The 17,490-nt window shown below is 48.5% G+C and overlaps 5 protein-coding genes across 7 annotated transcripts in view; 1 reads left to right on the top strand and 4 right to left on the bottom strand.

Moving 5' to 3' along the window:
* Positions 1-326: 326 nt before the first annotated feature.
* Positions 327-1,360, bottom strand: LOC6739116 (putative phosphatidate phosphatase). Its single transcript, XM_002085873.4, has one exon. It carries the CDS (start codon positions 1,282-1,284, stop codon positions 367-369), a length of 918 nt encoding a protein of 305 aa, XP_002085909.1. The 5' UTR covers positions 1,285-1,360; the 3' UTR covers positions 327-366.
* A 1,213-nt stretch (positions 1,361-2,573) lies between these two features.
* The window catches only part of LOC6739115 (putative phosphatidate phosphatase), a 57,577-nt gene continuing 42,660 nt past the window's right edge, over positions 2,574-17,490 (bottom strand). The window contains exons 1-2 of one of the 3 annotated variants that reach the window (XM_039293153.2): positions 5,406-5,521; positions 2,574-4,216 (exon numbers count right to left, since the gene is read on the bottom strand). In XM_039293153.2, coding sequence (XP_039149087.1) covers positions 2,842-3,864 — 1,023 coding nt within the window. In that variant the 5' untranslated portion in view covers positions 3,865-4,216; positions 5,406-5,521 and the 3' untranslated portion in view covers positions 2,574-2,841. Of the gene's footprint in view, positions 4,217-5,298; positions 5,522-17,490 lie in introns of those variants that run through there. The other 2 variants (XM_016171940.3, XM_016171941.3) reach the window with 2 other exon arrangements.
* Positions 6,296-7,355, bottom strand: LOC6739114 (putative phosphatidate phosphatase). Its single transcript, XM_002085871.4, has one exon. It carries the CDS (start codon positions 7,273-7,275, stop codon positions 6,358-6,360), a length of 918 nt encoding a protein of 305 aa, XP_002085907.3. The 5' UTR covers positions 7,276-7,355; the 3' UTR covers positions 6,296-6,357.
* LOC6739113 (putative phosphatidate phosphatase) lies at positions 8,190-9,452 on the bottom strand. Its single transcript, XM_002085870.4, has one exon. The coding sequence runs from the start codon at positions 9,345-9,347 to the stop codon at positions 8,322-8,324; it is 1,026 nt and encodes a 341-aa protein (XP_002085906.1). The 5' UTR covers positions 9,348-9,452; the 3' UTR covers positions 8,190-8,321.
* LOC27206204 (putative phosphatidate phosphatase) lies at positions 13,994-16,695 on the top strand. The gene has a single exon (XM_016169081.3). The coding sequence runs from the start codon at positions 14,926-14,928 to the stop codon at positions 15,955-15,957; it is 1,032 nt and encodes a 343-aa protein (XP_016032965.1). The 5' UTR covers positions 13,994-14,925; the 3' UTR covers positions 15,958-16,695.

The following is a 17,490-nucleotide window of genomic DNA, read 5'->3' as shown; positions in this document are numbered from 1 at the left end:
TGGCATAGCTTAGCATTTTTAAGGTAGCCACAAAATTCTTACGTACTTACGATTTTAGCGAGTAAATACAATTTTCCGTGCGGTAGTGTAGAAAATAGTAGATGGAACTGAAATTGGGGAAACCACAAGCTGTGCTGATGTAAAAACATATTTGTTGGTGGTGCAGTTGCTTAGCTAATCACTGTTTTTAGTTCAATCAACCGCTTGATTAATCTTGATGTTTCTAGTTCTCACCGAATCGGCACGATATGCGCATTAATTGATCCGGCTTTAATAATATTTCCTTTCCGTTTCTACCCCTCCAACCACAAGAACAACTGGTGCGGTTATCTTGTCACTAGCTTTATTGTCGACCTTAAACTACGACTAATTAGAGATCTGGCACGTAACCAGAGACAAATCATGCGGCATCTGCTGGCCCCCTTTGACGGCGGCCGCGTCGACCACTGCAGCCTCCTGCTTTGCTCTCGCCAGTGAATCCTGGCACCTCCATTGTAGCTCCTCGGACGCGGCAGCCCGAGTAACCGCAAAGGCGCTGCCGGCACCCAACAGCGATCCGGCCGCAACATCCGACCAATGGTGTTTGTAGTCCATGACCCGGCTGATGGCCACGAACCAGGCCAGAGCCACGCAAGCCAGCTGCAGCACAGGTCTGAGCAAGGATCCAGGCAGAGGCCAGCGGCGGCGGCGCAGGTGCAGCGCCACAAACACCAAGCCGTAGAAGGCCATGGCGGAGTGGCCGCTGGGAAAGGACACGTTTACGTCCCGAATCATTTCCTCGGTGGCTTGCGAAAGATCAGACCGACACTCGTAGTCTGTGTGGTATTTCAGAGCACCTCGATGCAATTCATCTGAGCAGCTGGTGCCGTCTGGGAAATGTGGACTGCACACGGCGAAGAAGTGGGGCCTCAGTCGCCCAATTGCCTGCTTTCCGATTCCCTTGAGCAGGTCGTTGGATACGTAGCCGTAAAGGAACCAGCGCACAGTGTTGTACACCGGCCATAGTGTTGCCCAGGGGCCCCTGTCCTTCCGGTGGCTGAGAAAGCTTTCAAGGACGACCAGACTGATCAGTGGGAGGTACAGTCCCAGCCAGTGGAGCAGCGTCGGGCTCACTGTGTTTTCGTGGTAGGGATACATCAAGGACTCGTCATCACAGAAGAATCCACGCTTCGTCGGAGGCCCCCACAAGCGACGGAAGTTCTCCACCAGGACAATAAGTAGGCCCAGCAGGACCACGTCCACCAGAAGGCGAATGGGGGGGCGCCGACTTAAATTGAAGCTCATTTTTAATGCTCGACCCGCGATCCGTGCGATCGATTCAACGGCTCAGTAGTCACTGACTAGTAAATTGAGTTCAAGCCGGGCAACAGCCCCCAGCAATCTGGGCTCGGGCGCAGTCACCTCGGATTATTATTTAACCATTCGTATACTTGCCGCTGATTGTGTTATTATTAGGCTCCAATCAGAAAGAGGCTTGAGCTGACGTCGCAAATAATTCCCGTTGTATGGGCGGGAACGCCGGGTCGAAAAACAAAGTGCGCGCCATCGGCCGATCTTGCTGTTCTGGGGACTTATCAGCCTGTTGCCACGCACGTGCTGGCGCTATAACCACTACCTTGTCCCAGTCTGGCCCTGAAGTAATTTGCGCAAAACACGCGAGTTGCTGTTTACTGCGGATCCCAAATCTCAGGCTTACGTAGGCCGCCGTTAGAGAAAGCCCCAAAAGCTCTGCGAAAGCTCCGCTCAAGCCCTCTCTGCGGTTCTCCTCCCATTTTATTAATTGCTGGGTCAGGGGTTCATTAAAATCAGATTAGCATCGCCGGATTCTTGGTCTGGCTTCTCCAATTGAATAAAAAAGTAGGAGACGCGGCGCCTTCTCACGATCGTTGTAGAGGATTTCGGGAGAAGCTGACCTCTTGAACCTCCCAAGTTACAGTGCTGCGCAACTCTGACGCAGCACAAAATCGTATCATCAAAAACGTTGATGAGTAATGGGACAGCACACATTCCAAGCGTTACCAGTAGCCAAGGCAGCCAGGTATGACACACTGCGCGAAAATCGAGCCGAAAAACAAACACCCAAAGTGAAAACGTACAGACGAGTTTGTAAAAATAGAACACTTTACCCAATAAGCTGCAAAAGAATTTGGATTTGAAGAAATGCTCGGCAAATTGTTTATAAATATTAATAAATATTTCCTAAATTACGTAAGCAATAATTATCGTTGGGAAATATGTACGTCATAAGGGAAGGAAGTATATGTATATGTATTTATGTAACAAACAAAAGCTTCCAATCGAAAATTAAATTCTAGTTTAAAAATAAACAGGGTATATAAATTAGTCACTAAGAATGTTGAAAACTTTTTCTGGCCTCTGAACAAATACAATATGTATCATAAAATATTTTCATGTAAAGTTGAAAAGTTCCAAAATGAAAGTTCAATCGCTAAAACGGTCTTGTAAGCTAATATCTAAATATAACTTACTATTTGCGTGGCCACGACTGTAGGTGATTATCAAAATGTGATATTGAAATGAAAAATTAAAACAAACAAACAAACAATGGAAAGTGCTTAAACAACGCAGTGCGATACATTCGTAATGCGTATTTATTTTAGTGGTACCAATTAAAATACATAAAATTAATAATACTATGACTTATACTTAGATGAGATTGCAGGAACAGACTCACATGAGCCATACATACAGATGGGTGATCTCTAACTTAATGCTACAAGTTCTACAGATTCAATTCGTGCTGATAGTTTATCTAGGCTTTATTGCTACCTTTGGAATGTTTCGAATTTACATCGCTACGAAAGCATCTTATCCTTCTCACTAAACCTTGGAGCAGTACTGATCCTCGTTGAAGCTGTTGTTCACGGAGTACGGCGGCGGGGTGGTGGGGCAGACCTCTTCCTGAAGAGTGGCTGCTGTGTTTTCCCTCCTCAGGCCTACGCTTAGAATATTGCTTGCCCGGTCGTCGAACATCCTTGCTATATAGTGGGCGGTGATTAGAGCGCCAGCCACGCCAAGTAGCGATCCGGAAAGGACGTCGGACCAGTGGTGCCAATGGTCCATCACGCGGCTGAGGGCCGTGTACCAGGCTACCATCACCACAATGAACTGCACAAAGTGCCGGCTCAGCTTTGATCCCCGCCAGGTGATCTTCCGCTGGAGGTAGAGTGCCACGTAGATCATGGCATAGAAGGCCAAACTAGAGTGACCGCTGGGGAAGCTGAGGCGGGCCTGGCGCACGTCCTCCACGGTGAAGCCCTCGCCGGCGCACTCGTAGTTCTCCACGTAGCGGTGCAGGTTGACCGGATCGGAGCACATGCTCCCATCCGCCATCTGCGGCTGGCAAACGGCCAGGAAGTGCGGTCTCAGGCGTCCGATGGTGTACTTGCCCACCTCGGTGGCGTCAAAGGTGAGCAGCAGGCCAAAGCAGAAGTAGGTGGACTGGCGGCCCAGCTCCACGTACCATGTGGACACCCTCCAGCCAAGCAGGTCCACCGTGGCCGAGATGTCACCGGCGCGCAGGTGGCTTACGTACTCCACCACCACCATGACCAGGGCCGGAAGCAGGCCCACAATCAGGCCGAGCATTACAGGCGTTATGGTGTTGTCCTGGAATGGATAGCTTATGCTCTCGTCGTCGCAGAAGAAGCCGCGTCGCACGGGATCCACCGCGAACTCGTACACGCAGATGGGAATGATGAGCACCACCACCACCAGGAGCTCCACGAGCAGGCGCTGCGTCATCCGGCGTTCCGATGACGGTCCGGTGGAACCGGCGGCAGAGACGGATGCCGATGCCGGCATGGAGACCGTTACGGACTGATCTTCGGGCGCGTCGCGCATTTCACTGGCTTAATTAGTTAATATTCCAAATGGCCTTTCTGCCTGCTGGTAATTAGCTTTTCGATTCGTTTGCTTGTTTTCCCGCCGCGTCGATCGTTTCGTCGGGTTCGTTGTCAGTGGCTGACTGAGTTGGCGTCGTTTGGGTAACGTTCTTTTAATTTAACGCTCATTTGATAGGCGGCACTCTCCCGACATTCGGCATTGTTTTTGGCTCCCCAGTGCTCTCTTATTTTTCAATTCTCTGCGTCAGAGCAGCTTGTTTATGGCCTATTTTATGGTAGTTAGCCGTCTACGGGGATCTAATTATTGTTGCGGTTCTTCATTTTTCCAGATTAGACAAGAGCCAGAAACACTGAAATTGAACATTGGATCGATTAAAATTATTTAACTAAAAGACAAATCTATATAGCAGTCCAAAATCAAAATATTAATAATAAAAGCGGATGACTGCGCACACGAAAATTAATATAATCACTTTTTATATGTGTAAATGACATCTTCCTTGACCCCGATTCTGTCCAGTGTATTGCTCAAACAAGCTCAAGATCAGTTTGATAAGATAAATTAGAGTGTGCATGATAGTCGCGAAAGCTTCTTTAGTGCCAGATCATTGCAATTCAGCGTCTTTCGCGATTACTCAGTATCTCTGTCGGTATCTTGTCGATATCTGGAGAAGGGTTTTCTACGCCTTCTACGCCTTGGTAAGCTTGCAGAGCATCGATAAGGCCGGGTCAACAGGCAGTTCTTTGGAGTGACTCACAGGTTACTCATTAAATGGCAGACTATTGTGCTAGGGCAGCCAGCCGTCGAATAGGCGCGTCTCTTTACGAGATTTGCATTATCGGGAACGTAGACTGTCAGCTCCGCTTGGATGGAGCGCCATACTCGAGCACTCGCTAATCTCCCGCCCAAGAATGGCCTCCATTGTGGCCTCTCTTCTGCTTCCGAGACTGTGATCTGTATGACATCCCTGAAGGCAGTTAAAAAGGGGAAGGAGGAGTGTCTGCCGAACATGTGCACAAAGTTTAACTGTCAATTACATTGAAAAATGGAAAACAGTCAAAGCGGGGACCAAATCATCCCCAGAGTCGCCTCGCCGTCTTGGCTTCGGGAGCACTCACTCGCTTTGATATTTGTATTCACAGACGCATTCATAGTGGAACGTCAAATGGCGCGACCTTTAATTGAATGAATAAGCGACATTTGATTGAATTAAGGCGGCCTGCCTCGCTGAGTATGCATCACTGCCCCTCCCACAATTACCACTGCCCATACTGAGCATATTCATTTAAACCGTATGCTTTTTGGAGCATACGCACCCGGACAAGGGCTCCATGGCGCTTAATCGGAGATACTTATTTTAGTACGGGATGCTAGTGCTGTAAGGTACCCTTTGATGTTCCAGCTTAAGCAAGATTCTAAAGGTTAACTAACCAACATTTAGTAGATCCTTTAAGATGCCAGCTTGATTATATGTCATCACGTTTCTGTTTTTATTGCCACTGTGACGCTTTGCGCCGTATAATTAAATAATTGTTCACCTTTACGGCAATCTAATTGTTTTACGACGCTGACAACCGACTTTTGGAACCCGTTCGAACCCGATCCGCAAACATCTAGGCGCCGCTTCTCGATTGCGACTGAATGAAACCAGACTTTGTAAACAAATCCGTAGAGCGTCTCTTGTACCGGCGAACGTAACGTTCGTTACGTTACGTAGTGAAAGTGACGATCGACAACAACTCGCCGAGTGGATCGTAAGTGGCGAAGGGTTCGGAGCACGGCTTAAAAGCTGTTTTCCGAAGTAATCTTAAAAGGTTCGGATAATATGTTTAGCATATAAGTCCATCTCGATTTAGAATTGTAACATTATTGTTTAAATGAGCCAAATAGGCAAATACGTTTCATTCGATTGGTTGAAATATTAGCGAACCCCACATTACGTTAATTAGTATGTCAAAATTACGTTTATGCGCACTAGTCTCTTAAGCTAATAATCTACATTGTAGTTGACGTAAAAAATGTCGACTCTTAGTTATTAATAGATGATTTGGTGAAAGGTATATTAGGATCCCTAAATAGAGTCTTTGTTTAATATATGGTTTTCCCAAAATTGCCTTAAAACTCCTTACCAAAGCTCAAATTATAAATAAAATATAATATGTAATGTTAAAAGTAAAATTTCAACAACGTGAATATGTTAATAATATTTAGAATATGACATGTTAAAGTTTAGACATGTTTACATACACTCCTGCGATGCTTAAGTTAATTACTATTGTTAGCATGTAATTTGTAGTTACTTGCTAAGCATCGGTTTTCCCGACTTCCACATAAAACAATTGGCATCGAAACAAGCCTATTTAAGTTCTATTCAAATAAACTAACCTAAAACGTTACCCTATCAACTGAACAGAAACGAGTTGCATTCATATATGAAAACACTTTTATTACCATAGCTATGTAAGTCCAGAAAAGCCAACACATGGAACGTCAGTAGCCGTAGGTGGCTCTGGTGTAGTACCCCGCGTAGCCGTAGATCTGTTCATTTCTTGGCATGGGACGGCGTTTTACTCGCACCTCCACAAAGAGGTGGGCCACAAACACCGTTGCAAAGAAGGCCATCCACCCACCAAGAGCAGCGCCCGCTGCCACATCCGTTAAGTGGTTCTGGTAGGTGGAGATGCGCTCCCAGCAAGCCACCAAGGCCAGCGAGCCACATGCCAGTTGCAGGGAGGCTCGGACTAATCGCAGCCAGGGAGCAAACAGTCTGGCCTGGGCATAGAAAATCAGAAAGCCCATGGCGTAGCAAGTGGTGGACACGAACCCGCTGGGGAAGGAGTGGCGCACCAGGGCGAGCAGATCCTGCGAGGCGGCGAACTCCGTGCAACTGAAGTCTTCGAGGTAGAGGGTGGAGTTCTCCGCGGTCAGGTCGGAGCAGCTCTCGCCGCCCTCTACGCCCCATGTGGGCTGGCAGATATCGAAGAAGTAGGGCCTCAGTCGGCCCGTCGAGTGCTTAGTCAGCCGAATCGCCACCAATGTCAGTCCCAGGCCAAAAAGGTAAACGCCAATGGCCTTGTAGCACTCGCTGATGAATCTGGGGATGCGTACCCCGACGAAGACGAAGCGCTGCGTCAGCTCCGTGGAGCTGGGCACCACGGCTGCCCTGAGCATCTCCACCACGAGCACAAATGCAGCGGGCAGAGCAACCACTGCGATCGTAAGGTGGACCTTGGTCAGCCAGGGCTGGCGATAGGGATACTTCAGGCTGCTATCACTGCAGTGGAATCCCCGCTGGGTTGTGGACAACTGCTGGGGCAGCACCACTAGGGCCGCTCCATAGATTCCTAGGAGAATCAGGAAGTCAATGACCAGCCGGGAGAGGAGACGCGTGTTCGGATTGCCGCACATTTTCACACTGAAGATTGAGCGGGTCGATGCCGTCGGATTCTTTCGACCTGGTCCGAGCTCATTTGCATTTCTATCAGTCCAGCGGTGTTGGAGATTACTAAACATGTAAACTTGTTTCACAAACCTTTGTTTTGCTCTTTCCTCCGATCGGGCGGTGGGTCTCATTCGGTTATCGAATGGTCAAGTAGGCAAAGACTTTGGTAATTTATTCCACAATCAGAAGAGAGGTTAGCCCTATTCCAAATCTTTGCGTGTTTTCAAGAATCCCCTAAAATTGGTGGGTGAAATTTAGGTCCTTTGTTGATGTTTTACTATAACTCAAAACCGAACCAAATTAACAAGGATCTAATGCAAGCTTAGACATTATTAATTAGGTTTTCCCTTAAACTAACTTGCAGACGAAGCTTAAGACTTAGAACAAATTATAAACGACTAAGTTTCTCAATTAATGTCTTCATAGCTTAAAATGCTGTATGTACGTATTTAAATTAAATAAATCTACATTTTTTAAGTGGTATTTTCATAATGAGCAAATGTTAACTTCTTGGAGCGCCGCGATCATGACTTAGTATGACTTTCTAGACAAAAGCAAGAGTAGCGGTAAATTAAGCAACCTATTTGCCATTGAATTGTTCTAGTCCCCCAGAATATATCTGTTGTAATATCTTCGGAATGTGAATATTAATCAAAGCCCCTCTGTTCTTTTTCCTTTTGCAGGTAAGCCCAAACTCCGGTTCTCCTCAATCTCAATCAATATGAAGACAGAAATACTCCAGGGTTCTGTTGCCACAACTTTCGAAAGTATGCGAGGTTAGCCATCATCCGTCAATCGATAAACACTTTCTATTCCTACAGTCCATTAGCCAATTTTCGATGCGCCATTCCACCGACTTAAATGATCTGCTGGATGTTCGTATCGTACTTGAATATATTTATTTCGCTAGAATACAGACAACAAAACAGGAATTCCGTGCAAGTCTTAGTTTGTGAGTGTGTTTACGTTTGTGGGCATTTCTAAGATAGGTTTCGCTAATGGAATCCGCCACTCACGGCACGTAGCCGTAGTTGTGATAGGGCTGGGCGTACTGCGCCTGCGCCTGGGCGGGATGTGCCGCCAGGTAGGGCAGCGTTCCAAAGGTATAGGCCGGCAGGGCGGGCGGCTGACCCGCTCCCGACGTGGATCCTCCCGCCTGCGACTTGGTGGAGCTCTTCGGCGAGACTTGCGGCTTGCGCAGCGTATTGGCCGAGTAGCCAGCCTTCGGCCAGCGCTTGCCGGCAAACAAGTCGGCCACATAGGCACTCGTCAGCCAGGCGAACACCACGCCCAATGCCGCCCCCGCCAGGACGTCGCTCCAGTGGTGGTAATAGTCTATGATCCGTGTCAGCGAGATGTACCAACCGAACATCACGAAGAGGAACTGAAGCAGATGCTTCAGCAGCTTGGAGACGCGCGTACTGAGCGCCGCCTGCAGGTAGATGGCCAGGTAGAGCATAGCATACATGGCCATGCTGGCGTGGCCACTGGGGAAGGACTGGTAGAGCTGTTTGAACTGGTAGTCGGTCATGTTGGCGTTGCTGCACGTAAAACTGTCTATGTAGCGTCCCAGGTTCTGGGCGTCCTGGCAGTTGCTCCCGTCCGGCAGCATGGGCTGGCACACGGTGAAGAAGTGTGGTCGCAGGCGTCCGAGGCACAGCTTCGTCAGCATCGTGGTGAACGTGACCATGGCCAATCCGTACAGGTAGAAGATGACCTGGCGGTAAAGGACCCCCAAGCGGTGGGCGATCCGGCAGCTATCCCGCTTGCCGCCCGCCTCTCTAAGCGGCCCACCGGGCAGCTGCCTAAACAACTCCACCACTGCGATCACGGCGGTGGGCACTCCGAGGACGATGGCGATGATCACCTTGGAGCTGATGGTGCCGTCGCGGGCCGGATAGCTGAGGGTCTCGTCGCCACAGAAGAAGCCGCGCCGGAAGGGACGCCCCATCTTGTGGAGCAGCACACTGGCCACGCTGAGGGCCACCCAGATCAGCAGGTCGCAGAACCCGCGGGCCAGCTTTGAGTACTTGGACATGACTGGGATTCTCGTATCGCCCGAACAGCAGATCGACTATCGACTCGACTCGACCGGCTGGCAAACAGCGCTTAACTAACCGAGCGCGGCTGGTGAGTCGCCCAACCTGACCGTGATTTCTGGGGGCTCTCTCTCGCAGCCATTTGCGGTCCGTTGGCTGGTGCGTGAGTCTTTCCGAACAGCTGCTGTTATTGCTGTTATTGGTGTTTTTGTTGTTGGTGTTGCCTGGCAACGGCGGAGCTTCCCATCCGCCGACATGCCATAAACATTTGATGGTTGTTTGCTTTTTTTAATTGCAAGCGAGTCAATCTTCCATTGCGCCGACAGCACGGGAAACATTTGACTAATTGGCACACAAAGGGCAATCAAGTTCTAGGTGGGTTGCGAAAATTCTCGCGGTGCAATGCCACCAGAAATGGAAACTCCTTAAGCACTCATATTTCATAAGGTAAACGCCAGTCTGCACTCTCATATTTCATCTACGAGTATAATCGGCGCAAAAATAAACAGATCTCGGGTGCAACACCCACTCCGCACTCGATTGTTTACCCAGATCGAGGAACTGGTTTCACTTATTGCTCACGAGCCAGGAGAAAATCTTGGCGAAAAGATAAGACTGCGCCAGAAGAGAGATGGTAAGCTGCAAACTGGTTTCTTCGGAATCAGTTCTCGCCTTTCGCCGCAGACCGAGCTCTTTTTGATGCGTGTGCATAATTTCCTAGTGGGCAGCAAGTGGAACCGACACAAGAAAGGCCGAGAAGCCCACTGGACCCACGATGGGCACCACTCAAGTGTGGTAATTTTGGCCTGCCGCTGGTTAATTGCTCCAACGAGTATGAGTCGCCCCATCGATTGGCGCTGAGCTGGGCTCAGTTGGAGCGGGGAATTTTCACTTTTAGGCATTTCTCGCCCAGTGACTCACCGATCCGCGGCTTCGATCGCGCCGCATGAGAGGAAGGGGGCGGGCGCTTGGGGGCATGGTGGTTGCAGGTGATTCCGCACCTGTTCTGTGACGTCGCCCAGTCGGATGTGCATTCTTCAGGTGGCTTTGACGCTCCTCTGGTGTGACGTATGCCCAAAGCTTAAAGCTTCTGCTCGATCGGCGATTAGCGAGGGGAACCGGCTTGCTTTGAGATTCTGTTCGGTGCTGATCTTTATGGGATTGCTAATGGAAACGACCAACAGACAGGGCTGGAGTGGGCCAAAAGCGGGTGGCGATGCGGCTCGTTAGCTTTTCAAATTAACACCGAGCTTCGAACATATCTAATTCGGCGTTCATAAAAAAGAATTTTTTAGTATTTGTGTGGTAATTTAGTCATTATTATAATGTGATTGGAACGCAAACAAACACTTAACTTTGTGATTTTAGAATCTAATAACTCTTATATAAATATGGCTTAAACAATTATTTATGGTTAACAAGTCAGAAGGAGGACCGATTACAACATTTTAATGCTTCTTATGTCCATTACTCGTAAAGTAAAAGAATCGTTATAGGTAGAAGGAAGCGAAGATTCGACATATAAAGTGTATATATTCGTGTTCAGGACCACATACTACTTCGTGTCCGTATAGACGTCTATATACCGAAAAAATTTAAAGCTACATGGTTACGGTTAAGCATGCATCTACTATTGACGCAAATGCAGTGCATCTTTAATTCAGAGGACTGCCACGCCCAGTAAGCCGCCCGCACTTTTCAAAAGTGTCCATCGATAAGAAAAAATATTGAAATTTCTTTCTTGCTCTGACTCGATAAGTATCTGGTATCATGTATCTGATCAGGTATCTGATAGGTATCAGGTATCTGATTCAAGTTAATTTATAAATTGTATTTTTATACAAGAAAACAGTAAAACGACATAATATCTTTAAGAGTTTCTTATTCAACGAAAACACACTGGCTCAATGGAATCCATGCAATGACGTCCCTGGTATCAAATCATGAGTAATTACTGGTAGTTTGGTTATTATTGGTTAATCAGTGCGAGAATTCTGCAAAAGTGGTTTACGGACCTCATTCGCTTGGGTGCATAGCACGTGCAAGGAATTAAAATCAATTCAAGTCGGTCTCGGTTAAATTGCTCAATCCACGGAGAACTTAGCGTTGGGTTAGGTCCGCAACCTTGAGGGGATTGGCGGCAAGTTATGATTGCTCCCTCATCGAATCGATCTGGAAACGTCAGGTCTGGTTATTCACCCCCACTGATCGGTGGCAGTTCGAAGCCGTTCGTCACCTGTCTGATGAATCGCACTTCCTGTCCGAATCATTAGCTTCCTCGATGTGCCCACCTGACAGCCGTTGCATATCCAACACTTTGCCTATCGACTCCCCATTGAGAAAATAACCTAGGGTCCGCAAACCCATTATATATCTCGGCTTTGGCGTCGGCGTAGTGTCAACAGCAATCTATTGTCGCAACGCAAACAGAATTCCCCCCAAGCTAATCGCGGAATGTCACTGCCAAGTGTTTCCCTCGGGAGGGGCATTGCGTTGGAATCTTTATCGGATCGGATGGGATCGGATCGGGTTGGACTGGCATGAGTTCCTCATTGCATACTGCGTCGCAGCTCGCCCGCCCATCTGCGTTCGATTCACTATCAGCTGGGCATCGCGATTTCACGCTCACACCTCGTCGAGCCAATTCTTACACTCCTCTTATCAGCGACGGTAACGGTGGCTTGGAGAACTGCAACCGACAGTGAAACAAAAACACTGATTTTGAAAAATATTGCCTCAGCATTTTGTTGTTGGGCAGGAAGTGGTTCTTTTTTTCGCCAAACCAGAAACCTATCCGTACATGTGCGGAGTCAGATTTTCGTGTTCACTATTTACTTATTCCCAGAAATTCGCGTGGGTTGGGTAACCGACGATTACCCCCTGGATCTGCGTATTTAGCGAATTATGCCAATAATAAATTTTGATTTAGTGTCGCCGCAGTCGAAGGTGTCACTAAATGAGAATCCGCTGCCATATAAAACCAGAAACCTTATGATCAGCCCGTCAGGCTCTCGGGGAAGAGGTGTAATAGCAATAATGATACCCATGAGGTACCCGTTTTTGGCGCGTGCTGCGGTCGTTCATTGATACGACTTGGCAGTCCGATGATTGGGAAAAGGGGCGGATCTGGTAGTGGATTTCTGCACAGATCAGCTTACAGTAAGCCCCACCGAGTGGTTACAGTTCTGTGTTACGTAACGATGTCAACCTAACATACATTAACTAACCACATTTCAGGGCCTTTGGCCATCGCTCAGAGGTTCGGTTGCGCTAACCTGAAAATATTCGTTTTAGAATTATTGTTTTAAAGAACTTAAAATCATAATTCTGCCATTTGCATTTTATATTTAAGTACAAACTGTAAATAAAATACGAAATAAGCTCTTCTTTGAATGCCTCCGTCCCATTCAATCAGTTTGCGTGAATTTAGCCAGAAACAGTCGGTTCGTATGTTTTCATATCCGTGGTCAGAGTCGCCATTGTCCGGCGAAGTCTTGGAGTAATTTCCTTTCAGTGGGACTCTGAAATTAGCATAAATTAACAGCAAATAGTTGCAAGCACAGCAATTTCGATGTAAATTGAGCAGTTGCAAATTGCCATAAAGAAGTCCGATTCGTAGTGCAAATACAAAGTGGCCATAAACTGCCTGCAGTTTATGCACTGCGGCTCCAGCCTCAGTTGCAGCTCCAGCACTCGGAGTCTGGGTCTGCCAGTGTTGGCCCTCGTCTCCATTACTGCGACGAAGTCCATTCCGCCCAGGTCCGCTTACTCAGTGGGGTCCGAGCAACGACCTACATCAGTACAAATGCTTTAAAGGCACGCAGCGGAGCAGCAAGCCGTTTTAAGTCTCGTCGGAATGACCTACTCCTCTGACCACCGCACGCAGCCGAAGGAACTCCTCCACGCCGCCACTGCACTCCACTCCACTACACTTCCATCTGCCATCTGCCATCCTCCATCAACATCCATCTGCCTCGGCGTCCGCATTTCCAGCGACTCGAATGCAACTCTTTCATTATGCGCAAACGGCAAGTCGCAGGCAAACAAGCCTAAGCAAACTGAGCAGAGCAAACCTTGAAACAATTCAATAGTTTCCTCATTAGCAACATTCGTGCCAAAGCCAACAGGCGACAAGAGTAGTAAGTCTGAGCAGGCGTACACTGGTCCTAACCAGATTCAAATTCAGATGATTGTATGCGACCCGCTTAAAGCATTAAATACTTCTAATAGGAATTGCCAAAATCAGTAACGTTAAATTTTAAAAAATGGCTATAATGATTACCATTTTAACCTACAATAAATTAAGTACAAGAAAGTACATTGCTATCATATCCAAGGTTGTAGGTCCTTTCTATTTTATATAACATGGTATATAGCTTTAAGGCATCTCCATGTGAATTTGCTGATGTACATTTTGTTTCGATCCTATAAGAACTAAGTTCCAAGTCAATCCAAAACAATCCAAAACCGATAGAGTATTGAAACTATTGAAAACATTTTGTTTAAAATTATGAAGTAACGAAACACTACGTCACATAAAATATCGAATTGATTTATTATTAGTTATAAAATGCTAATAATAAAGAAATTAAATAATCAAATAGGTATTGATCTAAATTCCCAGGAAATTTTATTCTTCAATACGCTCATCTGGGCTGCTCGGGTTTTTCTATGAAATCAAATCTTACTACATTTTTCACAGTGTACGAGCTAGCTGAGAGCAGCGCGGTCGTGATAAGGAGCAGTACAAGTACCATTGAAATCCAATATCAATGCGAATCGCACACAGCGCTGGAAACCTTCGACGCGGTGGGCCGTCTCTCAGAAGCAACTTTGTTTGGGCTTGTGTTTGCGTTCTCCGTTCCGAAGACCGTAGGCCGTAGCCCGCAGATCGTAGACCGCAAACGGAAGACCGTAGAGCGTGGAGCGTGGTGCGCAGACACTCCAGCGGGCCAGAGGCGAACGGCTGTTTCGCTACCGGCAGCTCGGCAGCGATCGTCGCCTTCTCAGTCGCCTTCTCGGTCGCAGTCGCAGTTGCAGTCGCAGTCGCAGTTGTAGTCACTAGCAGCGAGCTAGGTACATTCGCCGACGATCCCAAACAAAGCGTCAGAGCGGCCCAGAGCCCCAAAGACATCGAAACGGAGTGCGGACAAAGCCGTTAGTTCGTGGTTTGCTGGGCCCGCGCTGCCATTGGTTCGGTTCACGGTCTGCGAAAGGCGGTGCAGAGCGACGTCCAGCTGGCTGACTGACGGCTGTTAGCCGTAATTCGCTAATTTCCCGCGAAGAAAATCGCCTTTGAACCCGGTCGGTCGGAGAAGTCGTGCGCGCGTTTTTCGAAAGCGAAAATCGCAATATACAACGCTCGGGCCGGCGTGTAAGTGCGCAATTTGTGTGACAACCGAAAAATAAGTGAAACGAATAAACGAATGGCCACAGATACTGGGCGTGAAAAGCAGAAACAAATGTACTGTCACAAAAACCAGTGCCAAGTGTCAATGGATTGGCTTGAACCCACGCGATAAGAACGCGGCTGAAATACATAACTCACATTCAAGTAGCCGAATAGCCACCGAAGTCATGCACACCTTCAAAAGGGGCTTCTTTTGCTCCGATCTGAGCATCCGGTATCCCTACAAGGACTGCACGATCACGGTGCCGATGCTGCTGCTCATGATGCTCCTGCTCCCGATGCTCTTCGTGGCCGTGGTGGAGATCATGCGGATCTGCAAGCGCTTCCGCACCAGGCTCTACTTCCGCAATCTGTGGCGCGCAGAGGCCACCTTCAGCTTCGGCTTCATAGCCACCTACCTGACCACCGAGCTGGCGAAGCACGCGGTCGGGCGGCTGAGGCCGCACTTCTTCCACGGTTGCCAGCCGCGCCTCGACGATGGTAGCTCCTGCTCGGACCCCCAGAACGCTGAGCTGTACGTGGAGCAGTTCCACTGCTCTAACCACAACCTCTCCACGCGACAGATCCGCGAGCTGCACGTCAGCTTCCCGAGTGCCCACAGCAGCCTGAGCTTCTACTCGATGGTCCTGCTGGCCCTCTACGTACACGGGGTGTGGAGAAGCCGAGGGGGAGTGCGAGTCCTGCGGCACGTCCTGCAGTTCCTGCTCCTTATGGCTGCCCTCTGCGTTTCCCTGAGCCGCGTGGCCGACTACTGGCACCACTGGTCCGACGTCCTGGCCGGCGCCCTCCTTGGAGTGACCTATGCCGCCATCACAGCCGCCTACGTGGGTGACCTATTGCGGCGACGGACCCGCTCCACCGGCAGAATCCCGCCCTCCTTGAACTACAGCCACCACCTGCACCACCAGCTAATGGCGGACAACAATAACTCGACGGCCTCTGCTAAGGTCCACTTTCTGGCAGCAGCTGCTTCCGCTTCAATGACCACAACGACGCCGCTCGACGACATCCAGGACTCGGATGTGGAGGACTGCAGGGACTCCAGAGACTCCAGAGACTCCAGAAACTCCAGAGACTCCGAGGACTCGCACGACTCCCAGGACTCGCACGCAGAGGATGAGGACGACAACGAGGAGGTCTACAAGCCGCAAATGTCGCGGCCCGCCACTCCGCCCACCGATCTGACCCACGTCGTCTGAGACACTAAGCTGGAAATATGGCGTAGAAGAATAATCAGGCTTATCGCCTGCCGGCTGCTATTTCGACTATTTTTCCATTTAGAAATCGAAGCAAACAGAAATATGTGATAAGCGCGCGGCGCACTCTTTACCTGATATGCCAATGTCCACCCCCACACTCCTCCGGCGATTTTCGAAATCCAAAGCGATCAATCGGTTGTGCAACTCCGCTGCCGATCCGGGAAATCGGTTCGGCCTTCGACGGCTTATTGCTCGATGGCGAGATCACGAGAATTTCGGCTATGCGCGAGTATCTCGCCAAAAGTATCTGCCGCTGATATTGCAAGGCCGGATCGAGCCGCAGTATCTCGGCGGAGCTACTGACTCTGCGCTAGCCACTTGTTTGTTTGTAAACAATCCCGCAGTCACGTCGCAGTCGCCGCTGCCGCTTTTGAAGTGGCCAGCCCGCCAACGTGGAGCTCCAGCTCCCAATCAGCTGCGACAATCTCTGGACAGCGACGCCGACTGCTGCGCCTTGCGGCTGATAGTGCATAAAAATAATAAATAATAATAAATGCCGCGCTTATGGCTGCACAGACGCGGAAAGCACTCGCAGAGGGGGATTTATGAACAAATCAATTAAGTCGAGTTTAATTTTATTATTTGTTTTATGTTAATTATGTTTGGCTACCGACAGATTTTAAGGCTTACTCTAAGTGTTTGCTCTACAGGCTGAATAAATGTTTATTGCCCAAGTGATTTACGAGGTGGAATTTTTTAAGTTTGACTCCTAGACACTTCGATTCGGTTGGGCTTCCAGCGCACCACATTTCCAGGAAAGCCCTTTGCTCAAGAAGGCTAGATTGTCCATAAACAAAGGCTTGATAAGGCCTTCCTACTATCAGATAAAAAGATAAATAAATATGTAATTGTGGTCATAATACCACTAGAACAACACATTCCACATCGAACAAAACGAAAATAAACATTCCTGGCCCGACTAATTGTACCTGTCGTTGTAGCGTGTCGCGTATCTAATCGGACCCATGTATTTCATAATCGCACAGTCGTTCTCCCACATACCTGGAAGAATAGTCACAAAGTCTTAGATTCGCAGAGCTCAACGAATGAAATGGTCTTTGGACGGGGTCGCGGCAAGTGGGCGCCACCTTTGGCAGGTGCACGCTCCTCCTTATCGGTCGGATTAGAAGGTTAGGTTAAGGGGCGAAAGAGGTTCTCCAGATGGAGCAGATAGCATCGGCAGGCCATCAATCAATACCCCCAAGCGAAACTCCTTGATTGCGGTGTTCAATTTAAGACCGTTTTCCCCATTGATTTCCATTGATTTGCCATGTCCAATTAAACCGAATTTTGTCTATTTATAATTCGCTATTTTTGCGCTCAGTCTGCTGCTCGATGCGCAGTTTCCTGCCTGGAACCGGTGACCTCCACAAATCCATTTTGCAGCGACACCTCCGCAGCGGTCCAATCAAGCGGCTTCCTCATTTATATTGATTTTCCATTTTCAATTTCGCCTTCCCGCCCAAACGGCGT

This window comes from Drosophila simulans, chromosome 3L, assembly GCF_016746395.2.
Source record: "Drosophila simulans strain w501 chromosome 3L, Prin_Dsim_3.1, whole genome shotgun sequence".
Lineage (NCBI taxonomy): Eukaryota > Metazoa > Arthropoda > Insecta > Diptera > Drosophilidae > Drosophila > Drosophila simulans.
This window is presented reverse-complemented; position numbering and strand designations above follow the sequence as displayed.

Bases quoted from the DNA above. Each gene is read 5' to 3' on its own strand.
- LOC6739116 (XM_002085873.4), bottom strand. From the start codon at position 1,284: ATGAGCTTCAATTTAAGTCGGCGCCCCCCCATTCGCCTTCTGGTGGAC.
- LOC6739114 (XM_002085871.4), bottom strand. From the start codon at position 7,275: ATGTGCGGCAATCCGAACACGCGTCTCCTCTCCCGGCTGGTCATTGAC.
- LOC6739113 (XM_002085870.4), bottom strand. From the start codon at position 9,347: ATGTCCAAGTACTCAAAGCTGGCCCGCGGGTTCTGCGACCTGCTGATC.
- LOC27206204 (XM_016169081.3), top strand. From the start codon at position 14,926: ATGCACACCTTCAAAAGGGGCTTCTTTTGCTCCGATCTGAGCATCCGG.